The 27,833-nt window shown below is 39.8% G+C and overlaps 1 protein-coding gene across 2 annotated transcripts in view; it reads right to left on the bottom strand.

The window, feature by feature from the left end:
- Nucleotides 1-27,833, bottom strand: part of LOC133650144 (chemokine-like protein TAFA-1) — a 401,775-nt gene that overhangs the window by 23,819 nt on the left and 350,123 nt on the right. Inside the window, exons 4-5 of one of the 2 annotated variants that reach the window (XR_009826188.1) lie at nucleotides 15,696-15,820; nucleotides 6,674-6,766 (exon numbers count right to left, since the gene is read on the bottom strand). Coding sequence is in view for 1 of the 2 variants with exons in the window: in XM_062047052.1 (XP_061903036.1) it covers nucleotides 15,696-15,820 (125 nt within the window). In the remaining variant the exon portion in view is untranslated. The remainder of the gene's footprint in view (nucleotides 1-6,673; nucleotides 6,767-15,695; nucleotides 15,821-27,833) is intronic. The other variant, XM_062047052.1, reaches the window with a different exon arrangement.

The following is a 27,833-nucleotide window of genomic DNA, read 5'->3' as shown; positions in this document are numbered from 1 at the left end:
CAGGTGGGCTTTATTATCTAAGCACCTGTCGCTCTGTTTAAGCAGCAGCCGGGACCCGCGAAGATGCACACACCCCTTCCAGTGGCTCCACCGCATGAAAGATGCCAACGCGCGGATCACCCGTTGGTATCTAGCTTTAAGATTAAGATTAAAGTACCAATGATTGTCACACACACACTGGATGTGGTGAAATTTGTCCTCTGCATTTGACCCATCCCCTTGGGGAGCAGTGGGGAGCAGTGGGCAGCAGCGGCGCCGCGCCCGGGAATCATTTTGGTGATTTAACCCCCAACTCCAACTTACAATTTTAGAGTGATCCACAGACCGGGGGCGCAGATGGCCGTGGCCGACTTCCTCTCCCGCTCCCTCATGGGGGATGTGGGGGGGCTAGTAGGCGCGGCCGAACGGCTTCCCGGCCTGCGTCTGGCGGTGGGGATATGTGGAGGGGGTGTATGCGTCCTCGCGGGTCCCGGCTGCTGCTTAAACAGAGCGACAGGTGATTAGATAATAAGGCCCACCTGGGCCATCTACGCACCTGTCGCTGACTTTGAGGCCGGTCCTGGCACACCCCGCTTTGCTACAGGCCTGCAGGCCACGCCCCCCTCCACAGTATAATACAGCGATACTAATGAATCATTTTCGGTATGATAACGTCTCTGAAACGTACCGGTCCCGCACGAGCAGAGGAGCATGTTCGGCGGCACACAATCACAGAGTACTTACAAGCAGACACAGTGTGTAGACAGAAAAGGAAGAACGGACGCATTTCGGTGTAAAAACTAACGATAAAGGTGAAGTTATAACACTGTAACACCCTCAGGAAGAGGTGCTTTAAGACATGGCTAGCTAGCTAGCGGCTAACGTCCATCCCCCGTCGGCAGAGTTTTAGCTAGGGATGATACTCGAAACCAGTTTTCCCGGTTGTTTGATAAGAAAAAAACCGAGTCCTCGGACTCGAATCCCTTTTTGAGAACCGGTACCCGTTATCGAGACCACTATAGTAAAGAAAAAGAGTGGAATCCCGTCCCGACCAGAAATGCTCCGTGGGACATCACAAGAAATGACGTCATGTAGCTCAGTCATTAGGCGCAGATAGGGAAAGCAGGAAAACAATGGACGGAAAAAAGCGCTCCAAGGTGTAATAAAGTTCGAAACAAAAGGTATGATCCAACGAATAACTTTACTGAGAGATTTTAGCAGGGTAAAAACACATGACGAACACTTTTACGACCAACCGGAAACATAGCAACCAGGCTAGCAACGCACCTCCTTTACGGCAGCTGTCGCAACGTTCTTAATGCAACCGCAGCACATACATATATATACAACATATCTCCCTTTTTTAACTTTTGTTTTTCTTTCCTTGTAAACAAAACAAAATCACACTGTATATGTGTTGTCTGTCTAATTATAAATAATGCAACACTTTTCGGGGTGACCGCACATTCTCGTAACTCCCGTTGCATGCTGGGTAGTGTAGTTGTTATATTCTCTAGCTCAGACCTGGGCATTCTGCGGCCCACGGGCCGCATCCGGCCCTTTGTACGTCCCTGTCCGGCCCGCGTGAGGCCAATTATAAATTACAAAATAAAATTTAAAAAGTATCTATTTCGAGTGTGCAATAAAACGGTGCTGCTTTTGTTTTGAAAAGCGTTATTTGTATTACTTCCGTGTGGACGTATGCTCGTGCGCGCAGCGGCAATCACAAATACAAAATACATTTAAAAAAACATATTTGTCGTGCGTGCAATACAACTGTGCTGCTTTTATTTTGAAAAGTGTTATATGTGCGTAATCCTGTGAGGGAAGGCGCACAGCGACAAGTGATGCCCGGTTATCCCCGAGACGCTAAAAAGAGAAAAGTTGATGACGAATGGCGTGTTTTAAAAAAGACATGGACTGTCAAGTAAAGGTAAAGCAGTGTGCTTATTTGTGGTACACATGTTGCTGTGTTTAAAGAATATAGTGTAACGACCTGCTGAAGTAGATGTTGTCTTCTTGTGTTGTGTAAATGAGAAGTGAGGAGACGTGCGTGTGGAAGGAACGAGATATGTTGAGCTGTGTTAGTATAGCTTGCTCAATAAAAGTTTAAAAATTGCGTCAGACTTGCTGTGCACTTCTTCTGGACGCTACAATTGGTGTCAGAAGTAAAACTTTGCGCATACTGCACTGTTTGTGTGCTACGTCATCGGGAGGTACGTGCCACGTGAGGAGCTCGCCGCAAAGAGAGAGAGAGGCAGAGAGAGAGAGAGAGAGAGAGAGAGAGAGAGAGACAGCGTTTACAGGTGCAGCCACGCTGCTCGCCACGGGGGGAATTCCGCCCTCAACAAAGACTCCCAGGTTTGATGGCAAGGCGAACTGGGAGGCATTTCATCCCACTTGTGACATCAATTGTAGCGTCCAGAAGAAGTGCACACCAAGTCTGACGCTCTTTTTAAACTTTTATTGAGCATGCTATACTAACACAGCTCAACTTATCTCGTTCTTTCCAAAAGGAAAACCAATCCTCACTCCTCATTTCCGCAACAGCAACGCTTCTTCCTTCTTCGCCAATCACCTTACAGACGTGCTACGTTCACAACAAAGAGGATGCAGGATGAAGTGACAGAAATTGAAATTTTTGTATTGTAATATACATCAGGAAGTGTTGTGTAAGAAAGTGTTAAAAATAAAACCATCAAAAGCCATCTGCTTTTGTATAAAGATAAGTTAGGGTAAATGAAAATAATATTATTATTATTATTATCTATCTTACGGTATATCAAAAATAATTTGTGCAAAATTTAATTGAAATATTGTCGGTGTGGCCCTCCAGCAGTGCTCGGGTTGCTCATGCGGCCCCCGGTAAAAATTAATTGCCCACCCCTGCTCTAGCTCATAACATCTTTCCCCCATAAAGAAATAATGTTAACTCAATAAAGTGTATTTCTTTTTTTAGCTTTAACTTTTCATTTTTTAGCATTGTAACCACATTTGCAAACAACTTTTCTCTTCATAGAATTTTCTTTCAATAAAGAAATAAAGTGCAAAAATGTCAAAGCATCATAACAAACAGTTATGTCAAATAGCAGCAGAAGTGCACTTTTTGGAGAGCTGTATTATTTTCAGTTTTGTGCCCAAGGGACTGATTTTATTTAACACTATATTATTATTTATACACCTATATTGATCACAGAGACAGGTTGTTTTTGTGTTACTGTATATATTTGTTTCTCTGAAAAATCCCACTTAATATTCTTTGGGTAACAACAGTCAATATTTATTTATTTTATTTAATTTTTTTAGGTGGGTAACAGTCAATATTTATTTATTTATTAGATTTTATTTTTTTATTATATAATAAAAGTGAGCTTTTGTTAAACCAAATATTGTGTGTTTTTTTCCATATACAACAACCTATCTGGACTCGATAAGAGAATCGATAAGGAATCGGTTCGATAAGAGGATTCGATAATAGGATTCGATAATAGGCTCGAACTCGATAATTCCTTATCAAACATCATCCCTAGTTTTAGCTACTTCTAAATCACTAATCCTCGCCTCCATGGCGACAAATAAAGTATGTTTCCTACAAGTATCATCACTGGAGGACGAGGTATAGCTAAACATGCTTCACATCACACTGTAGCTCACCATAAACAAACGCCATGGATTGATCTACACCTGGCATCCACTGTAATGATATCAAGTACCGGCACATATCTCGTCGATACTACTATGATTACGTCGATATTTTTTGGCATCACAACATCTTTCGTTTTTTCTAAATGCATAGTATGTTTATAAACTCAGGAAATATGTCCCTGGACACATGAGGGCTTTGAATATGACCAATGTATGATCTTGCAACGACTTGGTATCGGATTGATACCCAAATGTGTGGTATCATCCAAAATTAATGTAAAGTATCAAACAACAGAAGGATAAGTGATTATTACATTTTAACAGAAGTGTAGATAGAACATGTTAAAATACAAAGTAAGCAGATATTAACAGTAAATGTAAAAAATAATTTTCTACCACTTGTCCTTAATAATGTTGACAAAATAATAGAATGATAAATGACACAATATGTTACTGCATACGTCAGCAGACTAATTAGGAGCCTTTGTTTGCATAATTACTACTAAAAGACAAGTTGTCTAGTATGTGCACTATTTTATTTAAGGACTTAACTGCAATAAGAACCATATGTTTAATGTACACTGTAAATGGAAGCAAATTTTGTTCATGAGAAAAATGCAGTTCTGTCATGTTACGGTTTTTTTTGTGCCTTTATTTTGAAGAGCCCACTCTTATTCAGTTACTTCCTTTAATGCCGATGCTTGACTTCCTGCCGCCGTTCCGTCTGACAACAGCATACTCTCGTTACTCCAGGACTGGTAAAACATGCTGACAAAGATATATTTGTCATATTCTGTGTGAACATTTGTGAGAAGTTATTTTATTGTGCCTCGTGTTTGTGTTGTTTATATGTCACATTTAAGGAGAGTCACTACGAGCTGTGTGTGGAAGCTAGGCTAACTAGCTGAGCAAACTCAGCGCCCTTGGAAGCGGAAGGAGGTAGGAGGAGACTAATGGTTAAAACAAGTGGTTCATTTAATTTAAAACAAACGGGAAAATGTCAATTTTTTTATTTAAATAAGAGCTGTAACTTGTAATTACAAGTTACAGCTTGTAATTACAAGCTGTAATTACAAGCATTTTCATGTGGAAATTCATTATTTAAGTTTACTAAAAAGATTTGTTTATAAGTTTAAAAATGTAAACCTTATTTATGTATTGTTTGTGGAAATATGGTACGATGGCATTTGTATTTTCTGTCCATCTTCATAGTTTTCACTGTGTCAAAATTGTGAGGAGAAAAGGAGGAGAGAATTAAAGTTGCACCAGTCGAAGCTCTCTGCATCTTGTGTCATTAATCCAAGTGGGCCGCTACATACACTAAGATTTTTTGTTAAAATAAAGCCAATAATGCCATTTTTTTATGGTCCCCTTTATTTAAAAAAGTACCGAAAAATACTGAAATAATTTTAGTACCGGTACCAAAATATTGGTATCGTTACAACACTGGTTGTATGATACACTTGAGTAGAAGCAGAGGTTTTTACACCATCTAACTACTTCCATGCATACACTCCCCTTCGATCCACTGCTGGTGTGCCGTGATAAATATTTACTGTGGGTGGTAGCGCATTCAGCATTTGTGTCACGCTTGCCTAATCATGCGCAGCATGTAAACACACATTTGATTATTTTGCGCTGAGTATTTGGGTTAATGAGACGTCACTGAGAATGACTTGCCTGACGCCGCTGACGTGAGAGCGACTGTGAATTGTTTTTGTTTGCGGATGACTCTGCCTTGCTGGTATCCGGCAATCCTCAGTGCTGAGCTCTGTAGAACTTGCACCTGGCTCGCTGACAACAAGCTATCCATACACTTGGGTAAAACAGAATCCATCCTGTTTGGGTCCCACATCAACCTCAAGAAAGTCAATGACCTCACCATAAAAGTGGGTGACATTGTTATCACCAGGAAAGATGAGGTCACCTACCTAGGTTCCATTCTAGATGCTAACCTTTCCTGTGATAAAATGGCAACCAAGGTAATCAAAAAGGTTAACCAACGAACGAGATTTCTCTACAGAATCTCCTCTCTGGTCAACAAAAGCACCTTGAGGATTCTGGCGGGAACTCTCGTTCAACCCTTTTTCGATTACGCATGCACCTCCTGGTACCCTAGCACCTCCAAAACCCTCTAATCTAAACCCCAAACATCTCAGAACAAGCTAGTCAGGTTACTGCTAGACCTCCACCCCAGATCCCACCTCACTCCTACCCACTTCTCTAAAGTGGGCTGGCTCAAGGTGGAGGGCAGAGTTAAACAACTAGCACTGAGCCTAGTCTATAAAATCCACTACACCTCCCTGATACCGAAGTACATGTCAAACTACTTCCTTAACCGCCATAACCACAACACCAGGGGGAGCTCCACTAACCACGTTAAACCCAGATTCCGAACTAACAAAGGTCTTAACTCATTCTCTTTCTATGCCACATCAATGTGGAATGCGCTCCCAACAGGTATAAAAGAAAGGGCATCTCTATCCTCCTTCAAAACCGCAATAAAAGTTCACCTCCAGGCAGCTACAACCCTCAACTAACACCCTCCCCGGATTGCTAACAATCAAATGTAAACAATCAAATGCAGATACTTTTTCTTATGCCTTCTGATCTCTCTCTCTCTCTCTCTCTCTCTCTCTCTCTCTCTCTCTCTCTCTCTCTCTCTCTCTCTCTCTCTCTCTCTCTCTCTCTCTCTCTCTCTCTCTCTCTATGTCCACTACTTGATGTCCATATCCTACCCCCCCCCCCCCCCCCTCCACACCCCTGATTGTAAATAATGTAAATAATTCATTGTGATTATCTTGTGTGAGGACTGTATTATGATGATAGTATATATGATAGTATATATCTGTATCATGAATCAATTTAAGTGGACCCCGACTTAAACAAGTTGAATAACTTATTCGGGTGTTACCATTTAGTGGTCAATTGTACGGAATATGTACTTCACTGTGCAACCTACTAATAAAAGTCTCAATCAATCAAAAAAGAGCGACCGGGAAAAACACACAGAAAAAAAAAAAGAAAGAACAGCTGGAGAAAGACTAACCTTTTACAGAAGCAAGAATGCAGCTCAATTTCGGTTGACGTTTCCTCTGCATTTTGCTTCCGGAAGCTAAAAAGGGGAGTATGGCTGGGTGTTCTGCAAAGAGAGGGTCAAGAGAAAAAATACATGTGTGTATTGGATAGAAAAGCAACCTTCGCTAATTTGAGGATTTGATTGACCCGTAAACATATTTGGTCACACTGTGTGCAAAATGACAAAATTACCAATTTATTTGAATCATGTAAAGGAATTGAGATTAAGATGCATTCTTTGGAGCAAACAACGCCCTACACTGTACCTACCTTAAAGGGGACCCATGATGCATTTCATCTTTTCTGCCTTATGAATGGTGTTACAAATCATCAAATCATGTGTTTTGGTGTGAGCTTGTCTTTTGGTTTTATAAAGTTCAAGTTAAAGTACCACACACACACACTAGGTGTGGTGAAATTACCCTCTGCATTTGACCCATCCCCTTGTTCCACCCCCTGGGAGGTGAGGGGAGCAGTGAGCAGCAGCGGTGGCCGCGCTCAAAAATAATTTTGGTGATTTAACCTCCAATTCCAACCCTTGATGCTGAGAGCGGTAATGGGTCCCATTTTTATAGTATTCGGTATGACTCGGCTGGGGTTTGAACTCTAACCACAAGGCCTATATACTGGCTATATATACTATACTATATACTATACTGGCTACGTTGTGACGTCACCGGGCGGTGGAAACACTTAGTTAGACATTAAGTCAAGCTCTCAGCCAGTTTGTAACTACAAAAAGTTAAGTTACAATAAAGTTTTATTTTCATCTAATCGTGACATGTGTAGAATAACACCGGCATGCAACATGCAGTGACATAAATGCTGCTAAAAACAGCTTTTTTTTCATGAGGCTCAGTGTTCATTTTGTTGACTATTAATTTCCGTCTGAGTTATCGTCAACCTATTTTCCTCTAACTAAAATGAGACAATAACTAATCAAATCAAATTGACACAATTGGAAAAAAAACGATTAACAAAGAATTAACGCACATTTTAGGCAACAAATAAGAGCGAGAGGAAAAAATGTTGACAGAAACCGAAATCCAATTGTGTTTAATTTTGTCTTAGACTTAGACAAACTTTATTGATCCACAAGGGAAATTGTTCCACACAGTAGCTCAGTGAGTGAGCTAATCAGACGCTTTTCTTTGTGAGATAAGGACGTTGGATTTCCAACCACCAAAACAAAATTGGATGCATTTACCAAATCCCACGTCGTGGTATAACGAGAAGAGGATTTGAATCGACAAAATCTACTGTCATTTTAGTTGACTAAAATGTTGTCAAATTCACTCGACTAATATACACTAAAACATGACTAAAATATGACAAACTAAAAGGCATTTCCGTCAAAAGACTATGACTAAAACTGAAAATTAACAGTGATGTTGCTTTGAATCGATTGGCAAGTGTGGTGGTTATTTTGTGTCTGGAGAAAAACCTGAAGATATATACACTATATTGCCAAAAGTTGACTCACATATGAACTTGAAGTGCCATCCCATTCCTAACCCATAGGGTTCAATATGATGGCGGTCCACCTTTTGCAGCTATTACAGCTTCAACTCTTCTGGGAAGGCTGTCCACAAGGTTGCGGAGTGTGTTTATAGGAATTTTCGACCATTCTTCCAAAAGCGCATTGGTGAGGTCACACACTGATGTTGGTCGAGAAGGCCTGGCTCTCAGTCTCCGTTCTAATTCATCCCAAAGGTGTTCGATCGGGTTCAGGTCAGGACTCTGTGCAGGCCAGTCAAATTAATCCCCACCAGACTCTGTCATCCATGTCTTTATGGACCTTGCTTTGTGCACTGGTGCACAGTCATGTTGGAAGAGGAAGGGGCCCGCTCCAAACTGTTCCCACAAGGTTGAGATCATGGAATTGTCCAAAATGTTTTGGTATCCTGGAGCTTTCAAAGTTCCTTTCACTGGAATTAAGAGGCAATGCCCAACTCATGAAAAACAACCCCACACCCACCAAATTTCACACTCGGCACAATGCAGTCCGAAATGTACCGTTCTCCTGGCAACCTCCAAACCCACACTCGTCCATCAGATTACCAGATGGAAAAGTGTGATTCATCACTCCAGAAAACGCGTCTCTGCTGCTCTAGAGTCCAGTGGCGACGTGCTTTACACCACTGCATCCGACGCTTTGCATTGGAGTTGGTGATGTATGGCTTAGATACAGCTGCTCGGCCATGGAAACCCATTCCATGAAGCTCTCTGCGTACTGTACGTGGGCTAATTGGAAGGTCACATGAGGTTTGGAGCTCTGTAGCAACTGACTCTGCAGAAAGTCGCCGACCTCTTTGCACTATGCGCTTCAGCATCCGCTGACCCCTCTCTGTCAGTTTACGTGGCCTACCACTTCGTGGCTGAGTTGCTGTTGTTCCCAAACTCTTCAATTTTCTTATAAGAAAGCCGACAGTTGACAGGACGCCTGATTGTCATCATTGGAATGGGTGGCCAAATACTTTTGGCAATACAGTGTACATTTCCAAAAGATACATTTTTATACTTTCGTAGAGGGTGGGGCGTTGTTTCATTTGCAATCCGGGAACGCCTCCAGAATCGAACATCTTGCAGACAGACTCAAAAAACGGGTTATAAAAGTGACTGTGGAGGAACTTTTACACTAAAACACATCCAACACATGTTATCTAGACCATAAGGAAGTTTTTTTTTTACATGTACATTAAAATCATCATAGGTCCCCTTTAACATTCTGAATAGACCCCAATGTGGCGGCCAAGTGAAAGTCTACGGACTGTTGTATGAATCTGAAGGACAACCTTGGCAAGCCCCCGTGTGGTCTAACCTTCACTGGCTGCCCCCCTGCTGTCACATTAGACTCTGCTTCTATTCAAAGTCATTGTCGCAGAGCATTAAGAAAAGACGCTGATCGTGCTCAGGTGGGGGGTGAGTCAGTTAAACGAATACAAATCGGGTGATCAACCTGTCATGGTGTGCTGATCTTCTGGCTTGGTGGACTTAACTGCCTTCATTATTTTTGTATGCGGCGCTCAGCGTCAGCCTCGAGAGCCGAAGGGCAGTGGAGAGGAAGAGTGGCTGTTAACTTTATTGGCGTGTGGTCAGAGGCACTGCCCACTCTTCCCTCCCGCTTTATGATTGTTTTTGGGTAATTTTTTTTTTTTTACTACTGTGGCCTGTTAGATATGTTGCTTACACTGAACTGTGGTTTAGGTGCATCCTTATAAACTTTGTTAAATTAATCCATTGTTATATTGGAGAGGATCCACTAAAAAAAAACAAGGCAGTTAGTCATTATGGAGGTTAAATTGTGTCTTTATTGTGAAAGCTTTTTTTTGGACACTGAATTTATGCAAAATAATTACCGTATTTTCCGCACTATAAGGCGCAACTAAAAACCTCCAATTTTCTCAAAAGCTGACAATGCGCCTTATAATCCGGTGCGCCTTATATATGGACCAATATTGAGCCCATAGGTCTCGCAACTACGGGATGCATGAAGTAACCCCAGCCTCTATTGTAGCGTCTATTCCATGCGCCTTATAATGCGGTGCGCCTTATATATGAACAAAGTTTTAAAATAGGCCATTCATTGAAGGGGCGCCTTATAATCCTGTGCGCCTTATAGTGCGGAAAATACGGTATTTAACATCAATTTATGCTGAAAAGTGAAAAAAAATGCTATAGCAAAATGTGTGTATTCAAAAATTCAGTTTATAAAAATTCAATGTATGATAATTCAGTGTTTAAATATTCAGTGAATACAAATTAAGTATATTAAAAAGCAGTGCATAAAAACTCAGTGTTTAAAAGTTCAGTGTATGAAAAGTCAGTATGTAAAAATTCAGTATATAAAAAATCAGTGTATAAAAACTCAGTGTATTAAAATTCAGTGTAAAAAATAATTAGTGCAGAAAAATTTGCTGCTTCAGAAAGCAAGACTCACTTCCGGTGAATTAAGACTGAAGCAATCTATCCTGTCTCAAAACAAGCCAATAAGGTGTCAAGTTTGAAGTGACACGGGTCTTGCAAAACAGCATAAAGGAGGCAGTTACCTGGGCTACATGGGCATAATACAAAATAATTAACATTTCAACGCAGCCGGCAGGATATTTTCAAACTATAGAAATGATTCCAGTGGGTAGAATCTGCACTTCTGAGTGACATATGGGTTACTACGGTAACCATAGGTAGTATGTCACAGCAGCTCAATGCGGAAGAGGCCTGAGACGCGAGTGTCGGACGGAGGCAGATTTCTACAACAAAGTTCTGCAGAAAAGTGACACATCAAAAATGTGGACGTTTTTTTTTTTTTTACTTATTTTACTTATTTATTTTTCTATTAGCCAACTTTGTGCGAGTGTTTGTACCATTGTGTGATCAGCTTTAATCCTTTTTTGTGGAATCTTGGGATTTTTATCCTTAATGCACTGCAACCTCCACTATTAAAAGTGTGCATAGAATCCATATCTAAGCACATACAGTAGATTACATGGCCTGGCCGGGTGCAGTGCTGCATTACATGCCTCTTTCTAAGACCCGTGTCACATGACTTCAAACTTGACACCTCGTAGGCTGGTTCTGAAACAGTCTTAGGCCCTGTCTACGTTAAGCCGGGTAACTCCTTAAACAAATAATTATTTAGCCTAAGCCCTGTGTCAGCCACACTAACCCATCTTTTAAGGTTCCCCATCTAGGAGGATTTTTTACACGGGTAAGCGCGCCGTCTATTTCTTGAACACTGCAAAAACTGAAATCTAAGTAAGATTAAATATCTCAAATAAGGGTTATATTTGCTTATTTTCTGTCTGATAAGATAATTCTTCTCACTAAGCAGATTTTATGTTAGAGTGTTTTACTTGTTTTAAGGGTTTTGGTCCTAAATTATCTCAGTAAGATATTACAGCTTGTTGCTGAGATTTTATGACCTATATTGAGTAAAACATGTATAGAATATCAACTGATGCAAAGCCGTGTCATTAACACTCACAAGTATAAAAGTACTTTTTTAAAGTAATAATTTCTTACTTCAAGCATGAAAAAAAAAAATCATGATGCCGAGCGTATATCATTATGTCAAGATAATGGCACTAGCATTTACTTAATTTAAGAATATTTTTCAACATATTGAGCAAAAATTTCTCTTTTTTTTCTGCCAAGAAAAGTGCACTTGTTTATAGTGAGAATATACTTATTTTAAGGTATTTTTGGGTTCATTGAGGTTAGCTAATTTTACTTGTTTTGGAAAGTCTTGACGAGCCGAATTTTCTCGTTTTATTGGCAGATAATTTTGCTTAGTTCAAATAAAATACCCCTACTTTTGGTATTTTTGTTTTTTGTTTTTGCAGTGAATCTCCGACTCTTAGCTTTGTATGGACTCATCGATCGTTTACAAACTGAGTTTGGAGAGGAAGTGACGACAGAAAGACTGCGCCCCACAAAGGAAGTGACGTCAAAAAGAACGCGCCACAACCAGCTTAATAACAGACACTTGTGAAAATCACACATGAATACCTTCAAAAGAAAGAAACGCACGATTGCAGCTATTTGGGATACAACACATCTCAGACGGCAACATAGACGGTTGAGCAACGGTTTTGGATAAGGCCTGGCAGTACGACCGCCTGGTGGGATATATTTGTCATCTTGTGTGTTGTACCACAGGAACGGCAAGAGAACTTTCAAATGTCCAGGTCAGCTGTGGATTATACTCAGCGAAAAACTTTGTCCATTTGTCGAAGGGTAGACAATGAGAATGCAGGCTCCCGTGGACGAAGGAGTACTACAGCAAACAGCGAATACATTTGGACTGGCAAAGCAGACTGTCAGTTATTGTCCGCGATGTATGTCGAGCGATTACTCAACGTCTAGTTTTGTACTCCAAAACTATTGTGAAGCTATGAAGTGGTTGCAGCCGTCAAGTACGACCGCCAATTTCAGCCTACAAGCACAGTGTCCTGACCAGATATCTAGATCCCTATATTGATTGTTGTAAAACATTGTTTACTTTCACAAGTCCATTAAAGATGTGATTCATGTATGATGGCTCGGGTGTGATTCACTACAATAGTCTAACAGCTGCTGATGGTGAGGCAAGCAAGGTTTACTGTTAAAAGAAATGTGGCAATAGGCTACATTGAAACACAGTAAGGATACACTTCACGGTCAGAGGTGACTATGACGCGCGCTTTTTTTTTCCGTGCATGCGTACTAGGTCGTGTTGCGCCGGCGGATGGAGGAGGGAGGGGGTCTTAACGGTGGCATTGTGTGTGTGTGGATAAGGATAAGGTTAGGTGGGATATAGCCTGGCCTTAATTTACCAAGTTCGGTGGCCATGGATGAAGTGCTGGCTGTCCAGAGTTGGGACCGCTCGCCTGTGCATCGGTTGGGGACATCTCTGCGCTGCTGACCCGTCTCCGCTCGGGATGGTCTCCTGCTGGCCCCACTATGGACTGGACTCTCACTATTATGTTAGATCCACTATGGACTGGACTCTCACTATTATGTTAGATCCATTATGGACTGGACTCTCACTATTATGTTAGATCCACTATGGACTGGACTCTCACTATTATGTTAGATCCACTATGGACTGGATATGTTAGATCCACTATGGTCTAGACTCTCACTATTATGTTAGATCCACTATGGACTGGACTCTCACTATTATGTTAGATCCACTATGGACTGGACTTTCACAATATTTTGCTAGACCCACTCAACGTCCATTGCATCCGGTCTTCCCTAGAGGTCTCCAAGGTTTCTCATAGTCATTCATATTGACATCCCACTGGGTTGTGAGTTTTTCCTTGCCCTTATGTGGGCTCTGAACCGAGGATGTCGTTCTAGCTTGTGCAGCCCTTTGAGACACCTGTGATTTAGGGCTATATAAATAAACATTGATTGATTGATTGAAGTGGGTCTTGTTTTTGAAGCAGTACATTTTTCAGCACTGACTTTTTTTTTTTACATTTTTACATTTCTACTCTCAACTTTAAAACACTGAATTTTCATACACTCAATTTGTATACACTCAATTATAAAACACATAATTTTTCATGCACTGACTTTTTATACACAAAATATTAAAACACCAAATTTTTTAACGCCACATTTTACTACCAACATTTTTTTCACTGAAATTTTCAGTATAATTTGATGTAAAAAAAAATTAAAATGCAAACAATTCAGTTATGTAAATTCAGTGTTGAACAAGTATTTGTATAAGGAGACAAATTAACCTTCATATATATCTTTCATCATTTTCCCGTGACGTTATTAAAAAATATCTGCATTTGTCATCATTTAGGCCAGACTAATCTCTTGTGTGCCTTGCATGACTCTCTTTTGCCATGGTAGGGCTGCAGGCTTAATCAATTTGAAATTGTAATCTGATTAATTAATTAGCACCACGTTAAAAAAACAGAAAATCGTTAAATTGATGTTCCTCTCTGTCATTTCTCTGAGCTACCATTTGCTCCTTCTTCCTGCGAGAGCAATCTCCATAGACATAGATACTGTAAGGCGCTCCCACACATGTCAGTGCTTCCTATTTATTCATATAGTTATGGCCACAAATGAAATTTGACCTGTAACAAGGGGGTATTCGGCGCTTCCGATTTGCCCTTGCTCACAAAGGAACTGTGGCCGTGTGTGTCGTAACTTCACTCACAACACAACTCCTACGTACCCGCTTTGCCAGAGAATAAGACAAAGCAGAAGGGTTTTGCGGTGCCATTCAAGCCATGTTGTTGCTATATTTAGCGAGTTGAGGTTCACATTAAAAGTGAAAGAGAAGAGCGGGTTTTCTACTGTGCATTTGTTCAGTTATTAAATACAAGCGGTCAAGTAATCGCAACGTAAGTGAAAATCCGCCTCCATAAGCCCAGAGAGTGTGCAAAGCCTGCAGAAAACCTACAGAAGCAACCAAACCTTTATCACTTCCATAAGTGTGCAGAAGACAGAGCTTTGAGGCAATTTTCTGTTGTTTGGCAACACTTTGCCTTCTGGGTCAAATACGAAAACCAGTGGCTTTTTTATGGACACACAGTAGAAATAAATAAAAAAATCATCACCAATGGAAACATTGAGCAAAAAGGCACAATGTAAGATGAAATATGGATATAAATAATGAACAAAGACAGAAATATATGTCTTTAAATTAGGGCTGCCAAGAACAAATAGTTAACTCAGTTGTGTGTCCCCCACATCTGCGGTCCCCTCCAAGGTTTCACATTGTATTCTATTGGGTTGAATTTTTTCTCGCCCTGATGTGGGATCTGAGCCGAGGATGTCGTGGTGGCTTGTGCAGCCCTTTGAGACACTTGTGATTTAGGGCTATATAAATAAACGTTGATTGAATGATTGATTGATTGAACTCATGTGAATAATCACAATAAATAACATTTATCGCATTGATCACGTATGTCCGCAATTTATTTTGACCGCACACATGCTCCATTACCTTAACCACGGATGGTTACCTGAAAGGCGGCCCGGTTGTTAGTCGGTCAGTGATCAAGTCAATGGATACGTCAGTGCAAAAATGAATGAGGAGACTCTGACATTGTGCTCGCTGGTTAATTTGATTCATTTAGATTGTAAAAAAATGACTACTAACCTGTAAATAATCATGATTGATCCAAATTCAAAAGTGTTTTAAATCTGATCAAAAAATTATTATTTGGACGACTTAAAATATATGTATAACATTTCTTTATCCTTTGTGTTAGGCTGTTTCACTGCAAATAACATGATGACATCTGCAAACACCCCCTCCAACCCCAACACCCAAAGAAATCGTAATCGGAAGTCGCGTTTTCAGAGAATTGTGCCAAAATCGTGCAGCCCTATGCCAGGGTATGAATCATTTCTGTGCAAATGCGAGTCTATTTATAAGGGTTTGGAATGGGGCACATTTGTGTACTGCATTCATGTACACTGCTGTGAATTGTGAGCTCAAGCTCCTGCAGAAACAACACATTGGCGTGAGGTCTCACCCTCGTGGTCTTGACTTTATTTCCAGATGAGCACATCCATCCGGAATTGTCAGGCAGAGTCTTGCACTCTTCTCCTTCCAGACACGGCTCCATCTCACACCACCATTTCCCAATTACGATGGATGCTGGATAGGGCGAGCAAAGACATATAAGAGCCAGTTTAGATAATGAACAGTAAACAATAACAGGCACATTTGAAATGGACGATTATTACAGCAATGCTGGAGAATGTCATGTAAACATTGATATATTTCAACCTTTTATCATATTTAAAAAGACAAATTCCACATTGGACCCCATAATTTGGGAAGTATCATCAGAAAATGTGACACATTGCAGCTGCCGCACAAACACACTTTAAGTATGTACAGATGCCAATCAGAAAATCTGTTTTATTTCTTGTAGTCATTCAATTCCAGCTGTTTCTTTTATCCACAATATTAATCATTTTATTTTCATGTTGTTGCACTAGCAGATTGGGGATGGGCAATCAAATTTTTAATGGAAAATAATTGCTTTTTGTTTACATCAGCTACTACTTCCTCTGGCTATTTGGTGAGAAAATATTTGTTTTCATCTTCCTTTCACAGGCTCTCACTTCCCTTCTCTCTAGTGTGTGTGTGTGTGTGTGTGTGTGTGTGTGCATGTGTGTGTGTAAATAGTGACTAATACTGAAAAGCACAGAAGTCAAACGTTTACATTATGCTGCATCCCATCTGTACCGAGCCTATTACAGCTGACTTCAGGTCCGAGGCGGCCGTACACCCTGGACTGGTTGCAAGCCAATCACAAGGCCATTATACAACAATTCACGCTCACATTCAAATCAGCAACATCATTCGGGCCCCCCGAGTTCAGTCGGAAACTTCGGAGACAAACATTTTTGCAGCAAATTCTTAACAACACTAATGCACGCCTGGTGTCTAGAGGAACTTGGACAACCACAAACACATTGGCATATCTTTGCAATGACATTTTAAATTTGCTAATAAAGTGTATTTCTGGTCTTGTCATCCTCGTCCGGACAGAAGGACGACACGGCAGTGCGGCTGGATCAAAAGAGACGTTGAAGACGCTTTACTGAACCAAAAGTTGCTTTATTACAAGAGAGCGTCATTAAACAGGTCTGCAGTACCCGGAGGAACCTAGGTCAAAAAAATTAAGAACTCCCGACTGGAGAAGCCAACCTTTTTTCTCTGTCTGGGTGTGTGCTTAAGTCAGGACAGCACAACTTGAGCATGTAAAGAGATGTTTGTGTGTAGTTTGATTTTTGATTTTTATTAAGGATCCCCATTAGCTGGTTGCCTCAACAACCTACTAGTCTTCCTGGGGTCCACAAATCAATACAATTACAAGTAAAAGCATATAATTATAACTACACAATACAGAAAAAAATAAAAGCATCAATAAGAAAACAAGCAAAACATTTACAGTCACAGAATAATAATTACCATATAAATATAACTACACAATATAAAACCAAACAAATCATCAACGAGCAAACTAATTTAAAGACTCAGATAAAATATTACTTTCTTTTTAAAAACATGTTTACTTTCAATGCCGGTGAGAATTTGAGGCAGGTTATTCCAGAGCGATAAAGATCTATAATTAAAAGATTTCCGCAAAACATTCTTTCTGGGACGAGGGAGTACAAAATGCCCCTCACTGGACGCCCTGGTATTATGATTATGTATAGTGCTACTGTGAACTAATTGGTAGTGACTGGATAACAACCGCTTTAAGTCACAACTCAAATGTTGGCGTTGAGCTAGACAGGTAGTCTTTTCTCAAGGATATGGTTATCACTTTTGCATTCCGAAGTCCCAGTTAGGGCCTCTTACCTACGAGAAGTGATCCAATGCACCTGCGAATGTCAAACTAAGGGTCCTTATCTTATTATGTTTCAAACTGAAATACCACTATTTACTTCAACTTGGTGGTCTGCTTTCTCCAAGGTGAATATAAACATTCACCATATGTAGAACATAATATGAGTAATTAGTTCACTTCACTAGCAATCATAAAACATGGCGGTGCAAACTTGTGATTTACTACATAACTGAGGCCTTCCTCAAAGCAACCCTTTAAGTCAGGGGTGTCCAAACTTTTTCCACTGAGGGCCGCACACGGAAAAATTTAAGCATGCGGGGGCCATTTTGATATTTTTCATTTTCAATCCTTAACAAAATATATGGATTTTTTTTTTTTACCTTTAGGGCTCCCGGGGACCATAAAGGGTCTCAGTCATTAAAATGTAAAAAATAAGTCAAATTATTATTATTTTTTATTTAACGCTTACAGTAAATCTCTATATCAACTTCAGGTTGATATAAAATAAAAAATAATAAAAAAAAGGTTTTATGCCTTTTCTGTCAAAGACAACTTTGTTTTTTTATAGTAAAACTGAAATATGCAGTATTTAGTAATTAGAGCCCTAAAAGATCAATAATGCAAACCGTTGATTTTAATTCTTTAATATTTTTGAGTAATCACAGTGAAATGTTAAATAAAATCCTACTAAATATATTTGGGATCCAAAAGGTCCCCCACTCATAAAGTGATACATTTTTATTCGGTTTTTTTTACTTTTAACACTTAAATTACGAGATCAACTTCAGATATATCTGTCCATTTTACGTTTGAACTATTATTTTGTTTGTATTATGCTCTTTTGTCAAATAAAACTTTGATGTTTTTTTATGGCAACCACACAATATATGCAATATTTTTTCCACATAAAACATTTTAAAGTGATATTTTTTAAGTAATAACTCATTATAACAAACATTTTTAGTCTTTTTTTTTTTTTTTATAGCAATGGCAAAAAAAAGAAAAATAAACAAAGGCAAAAGAAAAAAAACAGCCTGCATGGCAGCTTTGTGTCAACATTGCAACTTTTTCTTGTTAGATTTCACCTCATTCCACTTTTTTAAAATGTTTTTTTTAAATTTTTTGCAATGTTATCAATTTTGCAATTTTTGCAGAATGTGTGGCGGGCCGGTAAACAATTAGCTGCGGGCCGCAAATGGCCCCCGGGCCGCACTTTGGACACCCCTGCTTTAAGTCCTCTCCTTCTTGGCATTTATCTTTTTTTTTGTAATGCAATTTCTTCAACTGAGATGTTGCTGTAGATTGATTACTTCAGATGCAGTCAGTAATGTATACTGCACTTTTAACCGCATTTACGTCAAGCCGGCACTTATTTATTGTGCGTGTCGTTTTCTCTTTATTTGCTTTAGCCTCTGTATGTAAAGGTCAAATGACTGAATGGGAGCCACAACATTGATTGCATCATCTGTTGAAGCCTTTTACAAAACATACAATACATGTTGCTCACCTTAGAGATCACACTTCGTTCAACTGTGGGGAATGAGCAATATGCTGCGATTAGTTATGATGCGAGCAAAAGAAAAGTTCCATACAGTGCATATTCCTCCCTTGTAAGGGTTGTGCGGTATAATGGTACTGATAAAGTACCGTGGTATGAATGAATTAAAACCGTACTAAACTGTTTCTATAAAATACCGGACATGACGGCGCGCTGTCGTCACGTCGTGACATTACTGGTACAACGAGCAAGTGGCGCATGTTAGGCAACACATACCGTATTTTTCGGACTATAAGGCGCACTTAAAATGCTTTCATTTTCTCAATACATCGACAGTGCCCCTTATAACCCGGTACGCCTAATGTACGGCATCATTCTGGTTGTGCTTACTGACCTCGAAGCAATTTTATTTGGTACATGTTGTAATGATAAGTGTGACCAGTAGATGGCAGTCATACATAAGAGATAGGGGTAGACTGCAAAAGGGTTGGCAGTAATCAACACCAAAACTTTATATGTTCCATTGAGAATATAGAACATTACACACAGCGCTCAAAAATCCGTCAAAATATATGAAGCCGCACCGCTTGATGGATTGTTGGCGCATTAAACATACAAGTGTTATTATGGTGTGTTTATAATGGCCGCAAAATGGCACCTATTAGCAGACATATTACCTGCCGTTTTGTTTAGCAATATTATGCAAAACCAACTTTTCTTACATTTTGGTACCTGTTTATGTGTATTTTGGATCTGCATAAGTCCTGAAAATGTGTGCGCGTCCGCCATTGTAGTCCATGGCGAAACCATAGTCATAAGCTTCTTCTTTTTCTCTATCTTCTTGTTATGGGACATTCATCTTCTGCTGTTGCCGTTTCTAATATAAAGTAGCGCAAAGTCCTTACTTATATCTGTCAGTAGACTAGCTATCAAAGCGCTAAAACCTGTAGTGAGTTTACATAATTCAACCACGGAACCTTAGTTATTAGAGGGTTCCGGTCGGACGGTTTTTCACCGATCAGCAATCAGCGCACCTGGACCTGATGAGAGAGAGCTGTATATAGGACCAGTGGACCCAAGGATCCATGAGGAAACTTAGTTTACCTCTTTGGATACCGTAAGCCTTATGCTCTCTCTCTTTCTGCGTTTTTCCCGCAGTGCCTTCCCGAGTCTCCCCATTTGTTATCTCCCGTTGTTTTTGGACTGCCTTCCTCGATCCTCGACCCTCGCCTGAACACGGACTCTGATGCCTCTCTCTCGCCCTGGATCTTCTGCCTGCCCCATGGACTGCCATCCTGCTTCGTTCCTTTTCCTCGTTTCAACATTTGGTAAGACTCAACAGCTAATTATTCCTACACATAGTCTTCCACCATACACCCCTTCTGGATATTAGTTCACAAGCCATTTCCGTAGTTATTATTATTATTATTGTTTGATTATTATATACACTACCATTCAAAAGTTTGGGGTCACATTGAAATGTCCTTATTTTTGAAGGAAAAGCACTGTACTTTTCAATGAAGATAACTTTAAACTAGTCTTAACTTTAAAGAAATACACTCTATACATTGCTAATGTGGTAAATGACTATTCTAGCTGCAAATGTCTGGTTTTTGGTGCAATATCTACATAGGTGTATAGAGGCCCATTTCCAGCAACTATCACTCCAGTGTTCTAATGGTACAATGTGTTTGCTCATTGGCTCAGAAGGCTAATTGATGATTAGAAAACCTTTGTGCAATCATGTTCACACATCTGAAAACAGTTTAGCTCGTTACAGAAGCTACAAAACTGACCTTCCTTTGAGCAGATTGAGTTTCTGGAGCATCACATTTGTGGGGTCAATTAAATGCTCAAAATGGCCAGAAAAAGACAACTTTCATCTGAAACTCGAGAGTCTATTCTTGTTCTTAGAAATGAAGGCTATTCCACAAAATTGTTTGGGTGACCCCAAACTTTTGAATGGTAGTGAATATGGTAATATATATAATAAAATACATGGAGCTATAAAGCTCCCTGGTGTCTTTGCCGTCATCTCCACTCTGTAACCATAACAGATATAAGAACTTTACGCTACTTTATAATAATATCGCTAAAATTCGTTCCATTTTGTCCACAAGCGATGCTGAGATCATTATCCATGCGTTCATTACATCTCGTCTCGATTACTGTAACGTTTTATTTTCGGGCCTCCCTATGTCTAGCATTAAAAGATTACAGATGGTACAAAATGCGGCTGCTAGACTTTTGACAAAAACAAGAAAGTTTGATCATATTACGCCTATACTGGCTCACTTGCACTGGCTTCCTGTGCACCTAAGATGCGACTTTAAGGTTTTACTACTTATGTATAAAATACTACACGGTCAAGCTCCTGCCTATCTTGCCGATTGTATTGTACCATATGTCCCGGCAAGAAATCTGCGTTCAAAGAACTCCGGCTTATTAGTGATTCCCAGAGCCCAAAAAAAGTCTGCGGGCTATAGAGCGTTTTCTATTCGAGCTCCAATACTATGGAATGCCCTCCTGGTAAAAGTTAGAGATGCTACCTCAGTAGAAGCATTTAAGTCTCATCTTAAAACTCATTTGTATACTCTAGCCTTTAAATAGACTCCCTTTTTAGACCAGTTGATCTGCCGTTTCTTTTCTTTTCTTTCTACTCTGCTCCCAACCCGGGGTGGACCGCTAGCCTGTCCATCGGATGGGGACATCTCTACGCTGCTGACCCGTCTCCGCTCGGGATGGTTCCTGCTGGCCCCACTATGGACTGGACTTTCGCTGATGTGTTGGACTTTCACAATATTATGTCAGACCCACTCGACATCCATTGCTTTCGGTCTCCTCTAGAGGGGTGGGGGTTACCCACATATGCGGTCCCCTCCAAGGTTTCTCATAGTCATTCACATTGACGTCCCACTGGGGTGAGTTTTCCTTGCCTGTATGTGGGCTCTGTACCGAGGATGTCGTTGTGGCTTGTACAGCCCTTTGAGACACTTGTGATTTAGGGCTATATAAATAAACATTGATTGATTGATTGATTGATTTTATTAGAAATGGCAACAGCGGAAGATGAATGTCCCATAACAAGAAGATAGTGGAAAAAAGATACGCTTATTGACTACGGTGTCGGCACGGACTACAAAGGCGGACGTGCGCAATTTTTCAGGATTTATGCAGATCCCAAATACAGATCAGCAGGTACCAGAAGGTAAGAAAAGTGGCTTTTGCATAATATTGCAAAACAAAATGTCAGATACTTTTTACCTTATACACACACCATAATAATACTCGTATGTTTAATGTGCCGACAATCCATCAAGCGGTGTGGCTTCATAGCTTACCAAAGTCGTACTAAAACATTTTGATACAGCGCCGTGTGTAATGTTCTATATTTTCAATGGAACATATGAAATGTTGGTGTTGTTTACTTGAGTCATATTGTCATCATAGTGCAGTCTACATGTATCTCCCATGTTTGACTTCCATCTACTGTTCACACTTATCATTACACCATGTACCAAATAAAATTACTTCGAGGTCGAGTTTTAAGAAAAAAATAAATATTTTAAGTGCGCCTTATCGTCTGGAAAATATGGTATTTAATATGTACAGATTTTTTTGCTGTTTCATCAATTGTGTCAACTGATCCTGATGCAGGGCATTTTGCCATGGCTCCAGAGAAAACACGAGTAAATATGAAAAATGTATATTAAAAAATGTGAAGTCGAAAATAGCTGTAACTGAGGCAAACATCATTTACCCCAAATGGAACCAAGGAAACAGAAGGAAGCAGATATCAGGCAAGGGACTGCCAATGTGCCGCACTTGCACTTCTAATACAGAGCTACACTGCATTATTATGACAGTACTATTATGACAGTAACTTTAGACTTTTTTTTTCCAAGACTGTGCTGTAATGGCAGCTGGCTGCACAGCTCTATGCCTTTTTATGTCCCTTTGACGTCTTTGTTCTTTTATATTTCCCGCTTGTTTTCATGTGCATTTTAAAATTCTGGTTGAAGCCCCTTCAAGACTGTGTGCAATGGAATGTGCACAATATGTACTATTGTTTGTTACTTGTTTTTCATTGCATTGGATTTTTGTTGCTGTATGTAAAAATGGTGCTGCTGAGGTGGCAGCTGGTTGCAGCAGCTTTGTGCTCGTTTAAGTCCTCTTTTGTGTTCTTTAATGTGTCTCTCTGATTTGCGTGTTTTTGAGGATATTATCTACTTTATTCATCTCCACAATGAGGAACTTATTTGTTTGCAGTGCATATTCAACATGTACATAAAAAGGGTGTAAAACACATTAAAAAAACAGGAGGGAGCAATCAAAGAACACAGAGGACATAAAAGACAAAAAAGAACAGAGCTGATGCAACCAGCTGCCACTTCATCGGTACCATTTCTACTCACACCTCCAAAGGAAAACAACGAAAATACAAATAAAATAATACATATTGCATACATACCGTATTTTCCGGACTATAAGGCGCACTTAAAATCATTTTTTCCCCCTCAAAACTCGACAGTGTGCCTTAAACGGTGCGCCTAAAGTACGGAATAATTCTGGTTTTGCTTACCGACCTCGAAACTATTTTATTTGGTACATGGTGTACTGATAAGTGTGACCAGTAGATGGCAGTCAAACATAAGAGATACGAGTAGACTGCACTATGATGGCGATATGACTCAAGTAAACAACACCAACATGTTATATGTTCCATTGAAAATATAGAACATTACACACGGCGCTCAAAAATCTATCAAAATGTTTTAGTACGACTTTGGTAAGCTATGAAGTCGCACCGCTTGATGTGCTTTAACATAGGAGTATTGGTATTGTTATGGTGTGTGTATAAGGTAAGACTGTCATGGCAAGGACTTTGGGGGGTTTGTTTTCCCGAGATGCAAGAAAGGTTGGATCGGACATGGCGTGAAGGTAAGGACATAATTTATTTTAACACTAAACTACAAAAGGGGTACAAACAAAAGGTGCGCTCAAGGCGGCGATAAACTAGGCTAAGAAACAAAACTACCACAAAGGCAAAACTATGGACAATAAACAAAAACTTACTTGGAATGCAGGGAACTATGGCATGGATTTCAGAGGTATCATCAGGTAACATGGGTAGCAAGGGTAACAGAAGAAATGTCGCCAGGACGACCAACTGAAAATGACAGGCTTAAATAGTAGTCTCTGATGAGCAACAGGTGCGTGAAAAGGCAGGTGAAAATCATAAGTAACCATGGTGACTAAACTCAGGAAGTGCATAACCAGGAACTAAAATGAGTCCAAAACAAACCGATAACACAAAACATGATCCGACCACGGATTATGACAAAGACATATTATCTGCCATTTTGTTTCGCAATATTATGCAAACGCAACTTGTCTTACTTTCTGGTACCTGCCGATCTGTATTTAGAATCTGCATAAATCCTGAAAAATTGCGCGCGTCCGCCTTTGCCATAGTCGATAAGCTTCTTCTTTTTCTCTATCTTCTTGTTATGGGACATTCATCCTCCGCTGTTGCTATTTCTAATATAAAGTAGTGTAAAGTTCTTACTTATATCTGTCAGTAAACTCGCCATAAAAGCGCTAAAACATACCGGTGTAGTGAGTTAAATTAATCACTTAAGGAACTTTAGTTGTTAGAGAGTTCTGGTCGGACGTTTTTTCACGGGACACATTTCCGGCCTTGTTATTGCACTAGTGAGCCACGGATGAGGAGATGCTGCTCCGTTATTGATTTGAGTAAAGTCTGAATGTCATTAAAACAGTTAGCTCCATCTTTTGACACTTCTTCCACTCCCGTCCTTGCACGCTACACCGCTACAACAAAGATGACGGAGAAAAGACGCTGCCGAAGGTGAGCCACGTAGGTAAGACGCATCTGGAAGCGACTGTCAGACAGCGGCTTGAAGATGATCTGTAAAACATAATCCATGCAACATTTAGACCAAATAACCACCATTACATATTATGTAGATCACAAGGAAGTGTTTTCAATTCAGAAAAAAATAATAATAATATGACTCCTTTTAATGCGCCCTATAATCCAGTGCGTCTTATATATGAAAAAGATAAAAAATAGACTATTCATCGGCAGTGCGATTTATAATCCGGTGCACCCTATGGTCTGGAAAATACGGTACAAACATAGTTGAAATTTTGGGAACTTTTTGAATTTGCTCTGCAACCACATCATTTCCACACTCTAGGACAAATAAGTCTATCCTATTCTCATAACTGCAGTACATATTTAGTTAATTTTGTTCATCAGTTATGCCTACGAATTGTGTCATTCATCCAGGTCATTGTATTCGCGGGACATTCAAACAATCGCAACTTATCAATAATATTTACATAATTGTGTATATATAAAATACTACTGTAGTGTGCAATCCGTTGAAACGAAATATATAGCAGATTAATGTCAGTGGCTAATATTAAGCTAATAACCTACAAAATTGAAAGTTAAACAAAATAATAAAACCATTTTCCATTGTTAATAAGCAAGATTTAATGAACATGTATTTCATTTTTGATTTGTTTCAAATTTGCCAATTCAAAGTAGAGCAAGGAGAGCCCACATAACAGTATTTTGCAAGCTACAATGACTCAACATTCAGTAAGGTCACTTTGCCGTGTTAAATTCAGCATATTCTTATTTACCATCTTAATTGGTATCTGTAATTAGGCTCTTATTATTGGGACTTAGAGGACAGTTTACATAATCATCAAGTTGTCAAATCACTGCTCACAACAAAATGGCATTTAACTTAATTTGAGTGGGGAGTCTCTATTATCCAGCCTGGGTGAAAACACATGATTGCAAATTAGTAACACGATTATGAACTTTTATTTGTCTGCAATTTAATGAGTCTAGTAATTACATACAGTGACACCTAGTATATGTGTCACAAAGTTTGACAGGCCTGGAGAACGTACACAAAGTGGAGTGATTATATGACTTTTTTATTATCGGGGCTGCACGTGGATGTCAAAACGGTGCCAAAATTTGCATGCGTAAAAATGATTCCTTGTGGCCGAACAGCTCAACTTTTGTTTCATCTGACATCACATGGACAAAGACAAGACCTTCTGGAGGAAAGTTATGTGGTCAAATGAAACAAAAATGGAGCTGTTAGGCCCCAATACCCAGCAATGTGTTTGGAGGAAAAAGGTGAGGCCTTTAATCACAGGAACACCATTCCTACCGTCAAGCATGGTGGTGGTAGTATAATGCTCTGGGCCGGTTTTGCTGCCAAAGGAACTGGTGTTTTACAGAGAGTCAATGGGACAATGAAAAATAAGGATTACCTCCAAATTATTCAGGACAACCTAAAATCATCAGCCCGGTGGTTGGGTCTTGGGCACAATTGGGTGTTCCAACAGGACAATGACCCCAAAAAACACGTCAAAAGTGGTAAAGGAATGGCTAAATCAGGCTAGAATTAAGGTTTTAGAGTGGCCTTCCCAAAGTACTGACTTAAACGTTTGGACAATGCTGAAGAAACAAGTACATGTCAAAAAACCAACCCATTTAGCTGAACTGCACTAATTTTGTCAAGAGGAGTGGTCAAAAATTAAACGAGAAGCTTGCCAGACGCTTGTGGATGGCTACCAAAAGCTCCTTATTGCAGTGAAACTTGCCAAGGGACATGTAACCAAATATTAACATTGCTGTATGTATACTTTTGACCCAGCAGATTTGGTCACATTTTCAGTCGACCCATAATCAATTCATAAAAGAACCAAACTTCATGAATGTTTTTTTGTGACCAACAAGTATGTGCTCCAATCACGCTATCACAAAAAAATAAGAGTTGTAGAAATTATTGGAAACTCAAGACAGCCATGACATTCTTCTGTACAAGTGTATGTAAACTTTTGACCACGATTGTATATCTGATGTGTGACACCAATAGACTTCCAAAGTTTGCGAGTAAATAGATATAATCAAAATAGTATCAATCTCATGGAGATTCCCGAGCCATTTTGAGAGATGATGAGCTAGCCACTCACGTGATCGCGTAAGAACCGCAGATCCCTTCCATACCAACGATGATGCATATCTTGCAGACTTTGTGGGAGCCAATAACAACTACTTTTGGACAAATGATGGTCCAGAACCTTACAGGTATATTTTTGATCCTGACTATAAGGAGGTTAAGCTACAAATTTTAAAAGCTGTGCTAAACAGATTAAAAAAACAAAGTTATCAAAGACACTTTGAGTGTTATGTGGAGGTCAAACAAGAAGGTCGTGGGCAGTGATGGGCAGTAACACGCTACATGTAGCTAAGCTACATAGCTTAAGTACATTTTCCAGTAGCTTGGCGGTAGCTCAGCTATTTTTTTTACCAAAATGATTGAAATTAAATCACCAAAAATGATTCCCGGGCGCGGCAGCCACTGTTGCTCACTGCTCCCGTCACCTCCCAGGGGGTGGAACAAGGGGATGGGTGAAATGCAGAGGACACATTTCACCACACCTAGTGTGTGTGTGACAATCATTGGTACTTTAACTTGAACTTTTTAACAGGTAGCTTTTCCTGTGCTCAGCTACTTTTAGACCCATGTAGCTATAGGTAGCTTACATCAAAGCTACAAGCCACAAAGGGGTAAAAGCGACTGTGAATCCAGGCCAAAGAAATATGGAGAAAATGCAATGACCTGGATGAATGAGAACATCAATACATACGGAGAAAATCCATGATGATTGGTTGATGTTCTTATGAGGAGTCACAGTTGGCCAAGATTAGGACGAAACATTACAGACTGGCCAATCAGAGGCACAAT

The sequence above is a fragment of the Entelurus aequoreus genome, linkage group LG01 (genome assembly GCF_033978785.1).
Source record: "Entelurus aequoreus isolate RoL-2023_Sb linkage group LG01, RoL_Eaeq_v1.1, whole genome shotgun sequence".
Classification (NCBI taxonomy): domain Eukaryota; kingdom Metazoa; phylum Chordata; class Actinopteri; order Syngnathiformes; family Syngnathidae; genus Entelurus; species Entelurus aequoreus.
Note: the sequence above shows the minus strand (reverse complement) of the source record. Positions and strands in the feature narration are given on the sequence as shown.